Source organism: Trichechus manatus, unplaced genomic scaffold (assembly GCF_000243295.1).
Source record: "Trichechus manatus latirostris isolate Lorelei unplaced genomic scaffold, TriManLat1.0 scaffold00002, whole genome shotgun sequence".
Lineage (NCBI taxonomy): Eukaryota > Metazoa > Chordata > Mammalia > Sirenia > Trichechidae > Trichechus > Trichechus manatus.
Window position 1 is genome coordinate 38,567,621 of NW_004443938.1, and position 15,363 is coordinate 38,582,983.

Here is a 15,363-nt window from a genome sequence, read left to right on the forward strand (position 1 = left end):
TTCATAAACCAGTTATCAGTATGCAGAGCTCTTTCTGGGAAGAATTCTTTTTGCGCCAAGGATAGTTGAGGGGGCTGATGAGGACCCTCTGAAATACTGACTGAGCACTAATCCCCATGGATTACTTGGAGAAGACAGGCTATATAGTTTAAGTGGTTGTCTAATTAAAAGCAAAGGTCAAGAGAATAAAATATTACTAGGTGTCTTACCCAGTCCTATATTTTATGTTATTAAAAATAATTTGAATTGTGCCGTTATTAAGCCTGCATCCATTATTATAAGTGAAGTATTTAAATAGAACCTGTGTGGTTAAGTTCTTGGCTGCTAACTGAAATGTTGGCAGTTTGAACCCACTAGCAGCTATTGTAGGAGAAAGATGTGGCAGTTAGCTTCCATGAAGATTTACTGCCTTGGAAACCCCATAGGGCAGTTCTGCTCTGTCCTGTAGGGTCACTATGACTTGGAATGGACTCAACAGCAATGAGGTTTTTTTTTTTTTTAAATGAATCTATCAGCTGAGTAAATGAGTATAAAAATCTTGATTAAATAAGCAGAAATCATCCTTTTATGGGCAAATAGAAGTCACTTTATGTTTAGGGTGGTGTTCTAGAAGAGTGAAGTCTAGAGGAAGTGTGTTTCCGCAACGCTCACAGTTACACTTGTCACTCTCAATCCATTCATATTGAAAATGATGAGTACTGTCTGATGAAGCACAAATCAGCCAGACTCTCTTGGTTGTTATGGTTTGACATTGAGGTGTTTCACTGTATGCTTTGGTTCTTACTCATTTCCAGGAATCACCCTGCATGATGAACCTGTCGATTGGGCGGCAGCTGGAGATCACGTTAGTCTTACGTTGGTTGGGATGGATATCATCAAAATCAAGTGAGTGTGAAAATGAGTTTAAGCAACCATCAATTTGGGTATAGGACCTCAAAACACAAAGACTTTGCAGTCCACTAGCTCGTATGAAAGAATTAGTATTAATTTTGAATCTCATTTGGTCAAACATAGACACCAGTGAGTGGAAGTATAGGAATGAAAAGAATACCGAATCTACTTAAAATTGGAATTAATACAAGTTAGTACCCATACTTGTCATATTCTTTAAGTGAAATCTGCAGTGTCAAAAAATAATGGAAGGCTAATGGTATAAACCATGCTTTTTTTTTTTTTTTTTTTTAAGCTCAGAAAGGAGTATTTAGTAAAAGTCCTTAATTTACTTAATTGTTTTACTTTCTTGGTAAACGGTTTTAGAGATTTTCCTACTGGATGTAAATTTATTTGTCTCCCATCCACCTTCCCTCTTTATTTATTTTATTTGTTTTTGCTACAGTGTTGGCTGCATATTTTGTGGCCCCAGAGATCCCATTAAAGCTTGCACTCGTTTCAGAGCCCGAATCCTCATCTTTAATATTGAAATTCCTGTCACTAAAGGATTTCCTGTAAGTTTCAAAATGCTTTACTGTTACTGTTTTATAAAGTCAAAATAACTTTATCTTAAAAAATAGTAAATTTCTTTACAAGCACTGATGCTATAGTTATTTTCAAGTAATATCTTATTACTCTAACTCAGAAAAACATAAAATTAGAATTTGGAAATTATTACTGTTTTTTATTTGTTCCTTTATCCTGAGGATTTTTTAAAAAGAGGCATTGAGAAGATACTTTATAATCAATATGTTACAGACTGATGATAATAAAATTCACCCAGGGGAAATGGTAAATAAATGCTTTTTACTGTGTTTTAAAGGCCACTTAACTAATCTTAGGTTGAGTCTTTGTTTTTGTTTCGTTTAATAATGCTTATAAGTAATTTTTCTGATTATAAAAGTATTACATTGTTAGAGAAAATTTTGTAAAACACAAAAAGAAAAAAGAAAATAAGAATGCTCTGTAGATGCAGAATCCATATTACTGTTTAGATTTCAGTGTATTTTCATATGTACGTACAGTATTATCCACCCAGTGGTATTTATGGGTGCGTCCTGGAGCTTTTCCACATAGAGGAGTCCCTAATTGTGCGGAAGCAGCACTTTAAGACCCTGCGTACTGTGAGGCTGGTCTGCAGGTCATCATTGACCAGTATCATTTTAAAATGCACGTTTGATAGGGAGAGGGAGATCTGATACTATAATGTTACTTATCCAGGAAAGATATGGCTTGTCAATAGCAGAAATTCCTTGTTTTATGTGTAATTTTTTTCTTACATTTGGAACCATAGGCTTCATAGTTTGGTACCTTGCTTTTGTTAGTTAACAGATGAACATTTTCCCATTAGACTTTCTTTAGTCTGATCAGCTCATATAGTATAGATTCTGCACGATAATAAAACCAGTTCATCTCAGTGGAATTAAATGCTTTGCCCTTGGAAATATAAATGGGTCATTTTCACCATTTGATGCATCTTTGAGATAAAAATAAGACAGTAATAGTAACATTGGACCTTTAAACTTTTTCAAGTTAGTGATAGTGTTTTAGATTTGGGAATACTTTTATTTAGGTCATTGAAATTAATTTTATGTTGATATGTCTGTATTTGAAATTAAGCAATAACCGTGTACTTTGCTTATAATTCTTCATAGCTATTTTTTATATGAATATGATCATATAAAAATTACACTTGTAAGATACATCTAAGTACTTTTGTAATTACATTTCTCCTACATGCTAAAAAAGAGTAAAAGCCCCTTTCCAAAAAAATTGCTACAGTTGAAAATATTTAATTTTTAAATATTCAGAATTCACGTATAGTTAGCACGGTAACTACAGTAACTACGAGCTGATTGCGTATGGGTAAACGGAACTCATTCTTAGAAAGCAAGAAAGCAACGTATCCTACAAGGGAAAAGGCGGAGAGGTTGGTTACTGTATGTTTTTACTCATGCAACAATAATATTTGCCAATGTAGAGGTAGAGAGGTCAAGAAGTCAGTAGTTACTTTGAATAGTAATACTGTCTTCCTGTCTACTGTTGTTTCTTAAAAATAAACATGAATTGAAAGTTTTTCAGTGCAGCTTTATGAGATTCCACCTGAATATACTGATTCACAAATACCCGGATGAAATTTGTTTCAGAAAAGAAGATCAAATTTTGTCAGTCAATTCAGTGACCACTCCTTATTGGAAAAAACTTGATTTTTTTTTTAACCAAGGAAAGGCTCCTAAGCAATGAAAATTTCACTATTTTGGGACTGAGTTTTAATGCAACATAAGTATATTCAGGTTTCCCTTGGTTTATATGGTAAACTCTGTATGTTTTTAAGAGGAAAAATAGAAGAATGGATTTGATTTTAACTAAATTCATCTTATTTGGTATTTTTTAAAAATAGGTTACCTGTAGGTTTTAGGAAAATAGTAACTTGACTTATTTGGGCACCTAACATATTATTTAGCCCATTATAGTTTATAGAACACTAGATAATTCAGTTCTCACAACCTCATATCAAGTACAGAATCCTAACCATTATCTGAAACCCTTCAGGCCAGTGTGTTTCAGAATTCAGATATTTCTGGATTTTAGAAATGTAATATGACACATGTAAAACCCCTAACAGAGAATGGAGCAGCACACTGTAATCAGATGTGTTAATATTTCTGCAGCACAATAGGAAGTGGGATAAATAAGGACTATAAATTACCTCACTTAAATTCCCGTCTGGTTTTGCTGCCAAAGGGGTTGCAACAGATTTAGAAAAAAAAACTTCCGGCTTTCAGTCTTTAGAGATTTTGAATCCCAGCTAAGGGTTTGTGGATCTTCATTATTATTGTCCCCATTTACAGACGAGGAATTGGAGACTCAAGAGGTTATGATTATATGAATAGTAAGTGGTTGAGTCAGGTCTCATACTCAGCACTTTTTGCTCTGAAAACCATTGATTTTTTTTCCTACTATACGATACTGCAGATTGCTTTGAATTACAGATGACTTTGAGTTATGTACAACATGAATTAAAATATAAGATATATCTAATCACTTCCTATTTTTCTGCATGTAGATTTTTTTTCAGTCATATATTCAACTACTTGTTTTTTTTTGAGCCACTACTTATCAGCTCTACAAATAAACTGACCCAATCCCATACTGCCACAACTCAATCTTCGTCCCTCCCTGATTTTACCCCAGAACCCACAAAGAGTTCACAAAAGTTAGAAGGAATTTAGTTAGGGTCCCATGCCGCCTTTCTTCTGAATTTGGCAAGCCATAGAGAGCAGTTTCTTAGTCACGCCTAAGCTAAATGAAGGGAATCCTGTCTACTTACCTGAGTTGTCTGTTGTGAAAGAGATGTGTCTTAGATATTTTGTTGTTGTTGTTGTTAGGTGCCATCTGTCTAGTCACTTCCCACTATTGACCCTGTGTACTGCAGAACAAAACACTGCCCGGTCCTGTGCCATCCCCACAATCATTGCTACGTTTGAGCCCGTTGTTGCAGCCACTGTGTCAGTCCATCTCGTTGAAGGTCTTCCTCTTTTTCACTGATCCGCTATGAAGCATGATGTCTTTCTTCAGGGACTGGTCCCTCCTGATAACATGTCCGAAGTCTAAGTCTCACCATCCTTGCTTCTAAGGAGTGTTCTGGCTGTACTTCTTCCAAGACAGATTTGTTTGTTCTTCTGGTAGTCCGTGGTATATTCAATATTCTTCATCACTGTAAATTCAGAGGCATCAATTCTTCTTCAGTCTTCCTTCTTCATTGCCCAGCTCAGCTTTCGCATGCATATGATGTGATTGAAAATACCGTGGTTTGAGACAGGCGCACCTTAGTCCTCAAAGTGACGTCTTTGCCTTTTGAACATTTGAAAGGTCTTTTGCAGCAGATTTGCCTAATGCAATATGTCCTTTGATTTCTTGAATGCTGCATCCATGGGCGTTCATTGTGGATCCAAGTAAAGTGAAATCTTTGACAACTTCAGTGTTTTCTTCATTTATCATGATGTTGCTTATTGGTCCAGTTGTGAGAATTTTTGTTTTCTTTAAGTTGAAGTGTAATCCATACTGAAGGCATGTAATCCATAATGAAGTTTTTGATCTTCATTAGTAAGTGTCTTCAAGTCCTTTTTACTTTCAGCAAGCAAGGGTTGTATCATTTGCATATCGTAGGTTGTTAATGAGTCTTCCACCAATTCTGATGCCAAGTTCTTCATGTAGTCCAGCTTCTTGGATTATTTGCTCAGCATACAGATTGAATAAGTATGATGAAAGAATATAGCCCTGATGCATACCTTTTCTGATTTTCAGCCATGCAGTATCCCCTTATTCTGTTCTAACCACTGCCTCTTGGTCTATGTACAAGTCCTGCATGAGCACAATTAAGTGTTCTGGAGTTCCCATTCTTTGCAGTGTTATCCATAATTTGTTATGATCTACACATTTGAATGTCTTTTCATAGTCAGTAAAACACAGGTAAACATCTTTCTGGTATTCCTTGCTTTTAGCCAACACCCATCTGATATCAGCAATGATATCCCTCTTTGCAAGTCCTCTTCTGAATCTGGCTTGAATTTCTGGCAGTTCCCCGTTGATGTACTACTGCAACAATTTTTGAATTATCTTCAGCAAAATTTTACTTCCTATTATATTAATAATATTATTGTTCAATAATTTCCACATTCTGTTAGATCACCTTTCTTTGGAATGGGCACAAATATGAATCTCTTCCAGTTGGTTGGCCAGGTAGCTGTCTTCCAAATTTCTTGGCATAGGCAAGTGAGCACTTCCAGCGCACCATCCGTTTGTTAAAACATCTCAATTGGTATTCCGTCAATTCCTGGAGCCTTGTTTTTTGCCAGTGCCTTCAGTGTAGCTTGGACTTCTTCCTTTAGTACCATCAATTCTTGATCATATGCTACCTCCTGAAATGGTTGAACGTTGACCGATTCTTTTAGGCACTGTGACTCTGTGTATTCCTTCCATTATCTTTTGACGCTTCCTGTGTCGTTCAGTATTTTGCCCATAGAATCCTTCAGTATTGGAACTCCAGGCTTGAAGTTTTTCTTCAGTTTTTTCAGCTTGAGAAATGCTGAGCGTGTTCTTCCCTTTTGGTTTTCTAACTGCAGGTCTTTGCACATTTCATTATAATACTTTGCTTTGTCTTCTCAAGCTGCCCTTTGAAATCTTCTGTTCAGCTCTTTTACTTCATCATTTCTTCCTTTCGCTTTAGCTGCTGTACATTCAAGAGCAAGTTTCAGAGTTTCTTCTGACATCCATTTTGGTCTCTTCTTTCTTTCCTGTCTTTTTAATGACCTTTTGCTTTCCTAATGGATGATGTCCTTGATGTCATTTTGCAACTCGTCTGGTCTTTGTTCATTAGTGTTCGGTGCGTCAAATCTGTTCTTGAGATTGTCTCTAAATTCAGGTGGGATATACTCAAGGTCATACTCTGGCTTTTGTGGACTTGTTCTAATTTTCTTCAGCTTCAGTTTGAACTTGTACATGAGGAATTCATGATCTGTTCCACAGTCAGTGCCTGGCCTTGTTGTGACTGGTGATATTGAGATTTTCCATTGTATCTTTCCACAGATGTAGTCGATTTGATTCCTGTGTATTCCATCTGGCAAGGCCCATGTGTATAGTCCTTGCTTATGTTGTTGGAAAAAGGTATTTGCAATGAAGAAGTTGTTGGTCTTGCAAAATTCTATCATGCAATCTCCAGCATCGTTTCTATCACCAAGGCTATATTTTCTAACTACCAATCCTTCTTGTTTGTTTCCAACTCTCACATTCCAATTGCCAGTAATTATTAATGCATCTTGATTGCATGTTTGATCAATTTCAGACTGCAGAAGTTGGTAAAAATCTTCAATTTCTTCATCTTTAGTATTAGTGGTTGGTGTGTAAATTTGAATAATCGTTGTATTAACTGGTCTTCCACGTAGGTGTGTGGATATTATCCTATCACTGACAGTGTTGTACTTCAGGCTAGATCTTGAAATGTTCTTTTTGACAATGAGTGCAACGCATTCCTCTTTAATTTGTCATTCCCAGCATAGTAGACTGTATGATTGTCTGATTCAAAATGGCCAGCACCAGTCCGTTTCAGGTCACTGATGCCTGGGATGTCAATCTTCATGCATTCCATTTCATTTTTGACGACTTCCAGTATTCCTACATTCATACTTTGTACTTTCCATGTTCCAATTATTAATGGATGTTTACTACTGTTTCTTCTCATTTTAAGTTGTGCCACATCAGCAAATGAAGGTCCCAAAAGCTTTGCTTCATCCAGGTCATTAAGGTTGACTCTATTTTGAGGAGGCATCTCTTCCACAGTCATATTTTGAGTGCCTTCCAACCTGATCATCTTCCGGCAGTATATCAGACAATATTCTGTTGCTATTCGTAAGGCTTTCACTGGCCAATTTTTTCAGTAGTGGACTGCCAGGTCCTTCTTCCTACTGTCTTAGTCTGGAAGCTCTGCTGAAACCTGTCCACCATGGGTGTTTGTTGTTGTTGTTGTTAGGTGCCATCAAGTCGATTCTGACTCATAGTGACCCGATGTACAACAGAACACGTGTTTGTCAGTTTTTTGTACTGTGGGGGCTTGCGTGTTGCTGTGATGCTGGAAACTATGCCACTGGTATTCCAAATATCAGCAGGTCACCCATGGTGGACAGGTTTCAGCTGAGCTTCCAGACTAAGACTAGGAAGAAGGGCCTGGTGGTCTACTTCCGAAAAGAATTAGCCAGTGAAGATCTTATGAATAGCACCATGGGTGACCCTGCTGGTATTTGAAATACTTGTGGCAAAGTTTTCAGCATCACAGCAACATGCAAGCCACCACAGTATGACAAACTGGCAGACACTTAGATATTTAGACCTATATTTACGTTACACTGGTGTTATTTGAGTCCTGAATCCACTTTGGGACAATTTTTATCCTAAGATAAGAATTGGTTGTTAATTCTTTAGGAAGCATTCCAGTTCACAGCAGTCAGATGCCTTTGAGAAAGGAAACCAGTTTTGCCTTTGTAGAGTGATGGAGGTTCATGTGAATGTTTTGTTTTTTTAAACGCTGTATGACTGATTTTCTCCATGTGTTTTTACTGTGTTTCTCCACAAGTACTTCCTGAGTGCCAGATAAATGTCTGGCACTGGTATACATAGTTCTTTTTCTTACAGAATTTATATTTATATAGAATGATGGACATTTAAACTAGCAGTTACAGTAAAGTGAGATGTTATGTAGAGGAGTTATCGTATAAGCTTCTTGCAGGAAGTGATTCTATATTGGGATCTGGAAGTTGAGTAGGATGTGTAGGAGTTAGCCAGTGAAACAGCAGGGATGGGTAATGTGTGCTAACCAGAGGGCATAGCCATACAAAAGCCTAAAGGTTAGAAAGTTGGTACATGTAGAAAATGAAAGCTCAGTATGTCTGGAATATAGATTTCAAGGAAGAATGGAGAAAGATGAGGCTGGAGAGGTAAGCAAAGGTCACATTGAGGTGAATCTTAATGCCCTGTGGTGGAATTAAAGTTTCTAGGGTTTTAAAAAGCAAGGAAATGTCATTAAATTTGTATTTTGGAAAAAATCATGCTGATAATCAGTTTGAAGAATAAGTTATATGAATAAAAGTTTATAAGAGGGATAAGAGTAGTGACAGAGAGACCAGGTAGGAGCCTGTATTTTTAGTTCAGATGAGAGATGAGAGTGTCATGGACTACTGTTGTCACAGCGGGAAAGAGAGAAGTAGACAGAAATAGAATTGGTAAGATGCTACTTGAATGACTTCCTACCTCAGTATTCAGAAAGCTCCAAAGTTCAGGGTTGTGCATCCCCATTGATCTAGCATTTCTGTTTTCCGAATGTACCAACTATTTTAGCCAGAAAATTCCGGAGTAGAGGTGTTAGTGTTTCTTCAAACATAGCATAAAATGGTATTTACAAGCCAACTGAACTTTAATAGCTTTGGTCCTTGCTGGAGATTTGGTTTTTCTACTGTATCTAAACTATAGACATTTACACATAAAGACTTATATTGTACACTTAATGCTTATTATTTGAATAATAACAACTATATTCTGGTTTGGATTAGGTTCTCTCCAAACCTCAGCTTCCTCTTTTATAAGGTGAGAGTTTCCATCCATGTGATTTCTACAGGTTCCTTAGTAAGCTGTAGTGGCAGTATCTTGAGGTTTGTAATTATAATGTATCTAAGCATAAAATTCAGCCTTGGCACATATCGCCATGGCCACATTAAGGTACTTTAATCTTTCTGATAGTAAATTTCCTTAACAAAACATGGACAATAATAGCTAATGTATAAGGTCATCAGTGAACTGAGTATTTATCATTTGTTGGATACCACTTTAAAAATGGCATTATCTGATTTTCCTTATTTTACTGATAAGGATCCTGAGGCTGGGATGGTGGGAGTAGTGGGTTGTCAAAGAACTTGCCCCGAATCACACAGTTAGAAGGTGGTAAGTCAGAATTTGAACCCAGCTGTCTGACCTCAAATCCTGGCTAACCTCTTGTATAAATTAAATAATACACGTAAATCATATCACACAATGCTTTTTTCCCTTTTCTCTTTACTTTTATACTTCTAATACTTTATTCTCATTTTCTAACAATGAATATATTAATTGCTATTGACTATGACATGGCCCTTCTTCATTTTTATGATGAAATGATTCACACTTGTTGAAACATCTGCTATGTAAGGCACTGCATCCAATTCTATTAATTCCTCTCACAACCTTGTAAGACTTATGTTATTTTACACCTGAGGAAATTGGAGATAGAGAGTAAAGTGAAAGATTTGGGGTTCAATCTCAGGTTCTTTTCTTACTGCTCCTTATAATATTAATAACAGTAATTGTCCTGATGATTTTTTTCTCGTAATCTTTACAAAACCCTAAGATGTTGTTATCCTCTACCTTTTACAGAAGAAAAAAAACTGACGGGAAGGCTATGTAATTTCCCAAAGTTTATACAGTAAGTGGCAGTGTCAAAATTTGTCCTGCCTTCCGTGGCCTTTGTCCCTTAGTAAGTTAACTAATGTTAGAGTGGTGGGATTTAGAGGAAGCAACTAGAGATCCTGAAAGACTCCAGGCAGTATGCTGAATTGTATATAATTAATCTGATTAAGTGTAAGTGCCAAAATAAAGGGCAGGAAGTGCTTGCTCAACAGATTTTTCATGTTACAATTTTTTGTTTTAGGTGCTGTTACACTACCAAACTGTCAGTGAGCCTGCCGTTATTAAAAGACTCATCAGTGTCTTAAGCAAAAGCACCGGTGAAGTCACAAAGAAAAAGCCTAAGTGAGTGTTTTAATGCAGAAATAATAACCACAAGCAATTTAAGCAAATTCCTTACAAATTAACCTGATTGTATAGTATTTCTCTTTGTGGTATGTAAATCCATTTTTACTTGTTCCAGAAATCATATTTTTTTTCAAGGACTGGATTAAAACAAACACAAATATGTAATCTTCTGTTAAAATACAAATGCTAAATATAATTGGTTATATGTGGTGGTAGTGGTGTGAATTGTAAGTAAAAATGTAAATATAAATTTATATGTGTATATCAAGCATGAAGATGTAAAAAAAAAAAAGAGGGGGAGGAGAAATTTAAAAACTCAGTACTACATTTTTAAAGATGAATTTGAATTATGCCTAGCCACTACTTCCAAATTTCAGCGGGGTGCTTTCCTCAACTTTCTTATTACTTCCTTAAATGAGAATCATTCCCTATGCGAAGAACAACCCCAGGAAGAAAGTGATCTACAATACTGTGTATTCCCTAGTTTACCCCCACCTGAAAGGCATGTTCCTTTGTGTTCAAAGTCCACTTGGATCCTTAAGCTAAGCTGATCATCTCCACTATTTTGGTCCCCTCTGATTGCCATTAATATCCAGGGCTAGGTGTGGACAATTCCCCTTTGGATGAGACAAGATCAGGGTTTTTTAAAGGAAATGCTTTCTGAGAAACTAAGTTCTCTAAATAAAAATAAAATACAAAAGACTAGAGACGAATGTTACAAAATACAGATTTCTTACTCTAATTCAACTAAAGACTAACCACAGTTTGACTTGGCTGCTTCAGCTATGGGGTTTTCCTTACTTCAGCCCTCTGGGGAATCCCACCCAGAAATCCCCCTTTTCAGTCTTTGGTTGTTCCCCATCCTTTGCACCTGTGTAGGAGGCCCAAGGTGGTTAATGGGTTAATGGGTTGGCTGCAAGTGGAAGAGACGATTTTCACACTGCTCTAAACCTGTACCTGTTTCTCCTTTAATTAGGAAGAAAGAGCTACTTTCTCTCTTTCTTAAATATGGTTCTTTATTTTTAAGCTGAATCTTTAGCTTCTGGGATGAGTTTTTGCCATAAATGTTCTGAGAAATGTGATATAGAACTAACATTTCTTAAGGACCACTATCTCCTATGCTCTGTCATTAATACTTTCACATGGTTTATATTCTCAGCAGCTATAAGCAGCAGATACTATTATTTTTCCCATTTTTCAGATGAGGAAATTGAGGCTTAGAGAGATTGCATATCATTCTGAAGGTCACAGAGCTATCAAGTAGCAGAACCAGGATTCTAACGTAGTCAAGTAATTCACATTAATTGTATTATTATTATTATTTTCTGGCAGAAGCCAGGTTGTTTTACCTAGACAATTGATTTGGAGAATTCTCAATCTGAAGTTGGCTCATCATATCTGATCTCGAATTTTCCCCTTCCTGCTTGAGTTATGAATTCCTAGCTCAATGATTATGGTCTAATATATTGTCATGTTAGCTTTCCCTGTCCCTCTTCCCTGTGACTGTGTATGTAACTTATTCGTTTCTCTTATTTTGCACCAGCACGGTTTGGCCTCTCCCCTTCATTCCAGTTTAGGCATATAGTAGACTCGATTATGTAGAATGAAATAGAACTTTCTAGAAACTAAATTAAGGGTAGGTTCTGAGTTTATTAGATGCTGTTCTTTCTAATCCAGTATTTGGAAACTTTGATATATTTTTTTAGAAACCTGTTTGGCGTCATCTATGAGTCCCTAAAAGGATAGTTTACAATTGCTTTTCTCTATCCTTCTAGAGCACATTGAAATAAACTGGAGAACATTTTCAAAATGTCCCTTTTTGGGTTCTACCCCCAGATACTCCTTTCAGTAAGCCTGGGTGGGGCCCATGTACAAGGTTTTGTGTCTTTTTGTTTGCTCGTACGTAAGAAACCTTTCATAATCTGGCCCATGCCCCATCCCTTTTGTTTTCAACAGACATATTTTGAATATGCTCCTTAAATGATTTTCATCCTGAATCCATTAAAGAACCACTGTTCCTATGGCTCTGTGTGTGTGTGTGTGTGTGTGTGTGTGTGAGAGAGAGAGAGAGAGAATGAGTTAGGAGTTTAGTCTTTTGGTACCAGGAGATTCTACAAATAACTTCCTAACACATATGTCCACCAATTAGTATTTTACTTGAGAAGACATAGGGCATTGTATTCGTCTTTTAAAATGCATATAACCCCTTTGTAGGATTAAACCTGTTTTTAAAAAAAATCTATTTTTTATGAGAGAACTTCTCAATTTCCCAGGAAAGATCTATAGCTGAAGAAATGAACTGGAAGGCATTGGTCAGGAGGGGCCTTGAGCATTTTAGGTTATAGTGGTCCTTCAAGGGATAGTGTTGTGTTCAGAAGACTGATAAAAAACATATGTGAACTAGCTAATGTTTCCTCAGTCTAGATTACGCCTCTCATTTCATTCAACTAACCCAGGAAACTCAAAGGCATGTCTTTTTATTTAAATTTTTTCTTTTTTGTTTTTAAAAGACTGTTGATGTGTTTATTGAATGTGAAATATCTCTTTTTCAGGTGGCTGTTGTTATTACATTTATTTATTCACCTCTGTTGTATATCCTTTTCTTGTTTTTTTGGTAGGTTGTTGACTAAAGGCCAGAATGCATTGGTGGAGCTACAGACACAAAGACCAATCGCTCTTGAGCTATACAAAGATTTTAAAGAACTGGGGAGGTTCATGCTGCGTTACAGTGGTTCTACAATAGCTGCTGGTGTAGTCACTGAGGTATTTTAAAGTAATTGATTTCGTATCCATGGTTATGATGTCTTTTTTTTCCTACCTTTTAAAGATGATTACTGAGGTCACTGGGTGGTATAAACAGTTAGCATGCTTGGCTATTAACCAAAAAGTTGGAAGTTCAAGTCCACTCAGACTTTGGAAGAAAGGCCTGGTGATCTACTTCCGAAAAAGCAGCCATTAAAAACCCTATGGAGCGTAGTTCTGTCAGAGTCGACTTTGTCAACAGGTGGTGATGGTGGACTGAGGTTTTATAATTTAAGGAGACAGCTATGGCTTTAGAACCGCATACTAAAATAATAGAAGAGCCCTTATTAAATTTTTTTCTTTAAATAATTGTCTCTTAGTTCATTTAAAATGATCTTTTAAAAAATTCAATTAACATACTAGTAATGTTTCAGAAAACCCAAACCCACTGCTGTCGAGTTGATTCCAACTCATAGTGACCCTGTAGGACAGAGTAGAACTACCCATAGGGTTTTCAGGGCTAAAAGTCTTTACGGAAGCAGACTGCCACATTTTTCTCCCGTGGAGCGACTGTTGGGTTCGAACCACCAACCTTTTGGTTAGCACCTGAGCACTTTAACCAGTGTGCCACCAGGACTCCTAATGTTTCTATTATATAATGCAAGGTAAAGTTGACTTTTAGAGAAAATAGCCTTAATGAACCCAGAAAAAATCAGTAACTGAAATTTTTTTCCACACTACCATGATTAATAGGAATATTATTAAAGGGGCTTCATTATTTCATGATTGTTTACATAAAACTTATTCAATTCCTTTAATTGGATGTATACTTGAGGACAGACTCTTAAGTTGCATCAAAATTCAGTTACACATGTATCATGTAAAATCTTATTCTTAAGTTTCTAAAGCACCAAGAAACTTTATGTACATCATTTATGTAAAACATATGTGGAAGGCAGTGTAGGGTGGAGGTGAAGAGAAAGGCTCTGGAGTTAAACTGCCCAAGTTTGTAATCTTGTTCTACCGACTGCTAGCAGCACAGGTATAAAATCTCTCCTTAAATTTATTCATCTGTAAAAGTATGATAATCAAATCTACATGGCGTTGCCATGAGTTGGTATCGACTGTACAGCAACTAACAATAACAACCTCCTAGAGTTGCTGTGAAATGAAATGATCCACACAAAGCACTTAGCACAGTAATTGGCCCATGTAAAGCATTCAGTACATGTTAGCTAATATCATTGCTGTCATCAGCATCATGTTTAATCTGACAGGGCATTCTTTGTAAAAGTACATTCTAAAAGCAAGAGAATTTCTTGTGGAAAATAACCGATTATATTAAACCTCAGAAATAACATGACTAGGGAAGGGAGAAAGTTACGGGGGGAGAAGTTTCCTGATGTAATAATTACATCACTGTCATTTTCCTTTTGTTACTGTTTTTAGTAATATGATTAATTACAGCAAATTTTTTTTTTGTTTGTCTGTTTTCTTTACAGATAAAAGAATGATGGATCAGAATTTCTATCCTGTTACCAAATGCAGTGAAACAGCTAACCTCTGTCTTTAAAGAATCCAGTTATTCAGTTGAAGGAACAATGTGCAATTGATATTTTTTAAATGAGAGAAAAGTAAAGCTGTAATCAGCTGCAAAGAAGTGTTAATAATCACTCCTGCAAAAATTCAAGTTGCCAACTGGCAAAGAAAGGCTAATATTATTGCACTTCCATTTTTAAAAAAAAAAAATTTCTTTTGAAATTTTAGTAAATGGATTTACCTTTCTGAAATTTATGGAAACTGTCAGAAATACGTATTAGAAGATATTGAATCATCATGAAGTGAACTCTACTTTAGCCAAACCATAAAATGTTTACAGTTTTCTCTTTTGATTTTCAACTTTGCTGCACGCTTTTTAAGGAAAAGTAACTAAATTGGATTGTTGAGGTAGTTAATATTTAACCTGTTTTGTGTTGAGCAAGGAATGTAACAAACTTTTGAAAGCTTAATTTGGAATTAGTGGAAGCTGTTCCTTTGGGAACCAAGATATAATTTAAGATGTAAAGCCCATAATAAATGCCTTAGTTTGAGCATAACAGCAAAATGTGTTTTGTTTCTTAGACATTTAAGAGATTTTTCTACCACGATCACTAAATATGACTTGGGGGTTGTGTGGAATCTTCTTCACCTAAGAGTTTCCTGGTCCTTTCACTGAGTTCTTGCTTTTTATCCTAACAACCACAGATCAAATGTAGTCTCATTTGATTTTCTTTAATATTAAAAGTAATATGTATATATTTATTTTTTAAAAGGTAGCTGTGTCTCTAGTCCCACTTTATCTTCACAGTGGGTGGT

The 15,363-nt window shown here is 36.2% G+C and overlaps 1 protein-coding gene across 3 annotated transcripts in view; it reads left to right on the plus strand.

Annotated features, from left to right (window-relative positions):
- HBS1L (HBS1 like translational GTPase) overlaps positions 1 to 15,106 on the plus strand; it is a 98,995-nt gene extending 83,889 nt beyond the window's left edge. For 2 of the 3 annotated variants that reach the window (XM_004368898.3, XM_023729985.1), the window contains 5 exons: positions 795 to 885; positions 1,337 to 1,445; positions 10,163 to 10,263; positions 12,885 to 13,029; positions 14,511 to 15,106. In XM_004368898.3, the coding sequence (XP_004368955.1) occupies positions 795 to 885; positions 1,337 to 1,445; positions 10,163 to 10,263; positions 12,885 to 13,029; positions 14,511 to 14,522 (458 nt within the window). In that variant the 3' untranslated portion in view covers positions 14,523 to 15,106. The remainder of the gene's footprint in view (positions 1 to 794; positions 886 to 1,336; positions 1,446 to 10,162; positions 10,264 to 12,884; positions 13,030 to 14,510) is intronic. The other variant, XM_023729974.1, reaches the window with a different exon arrangement.
- Positions 15,107 to 15,363: the final 257 nt, after the last annotated feature.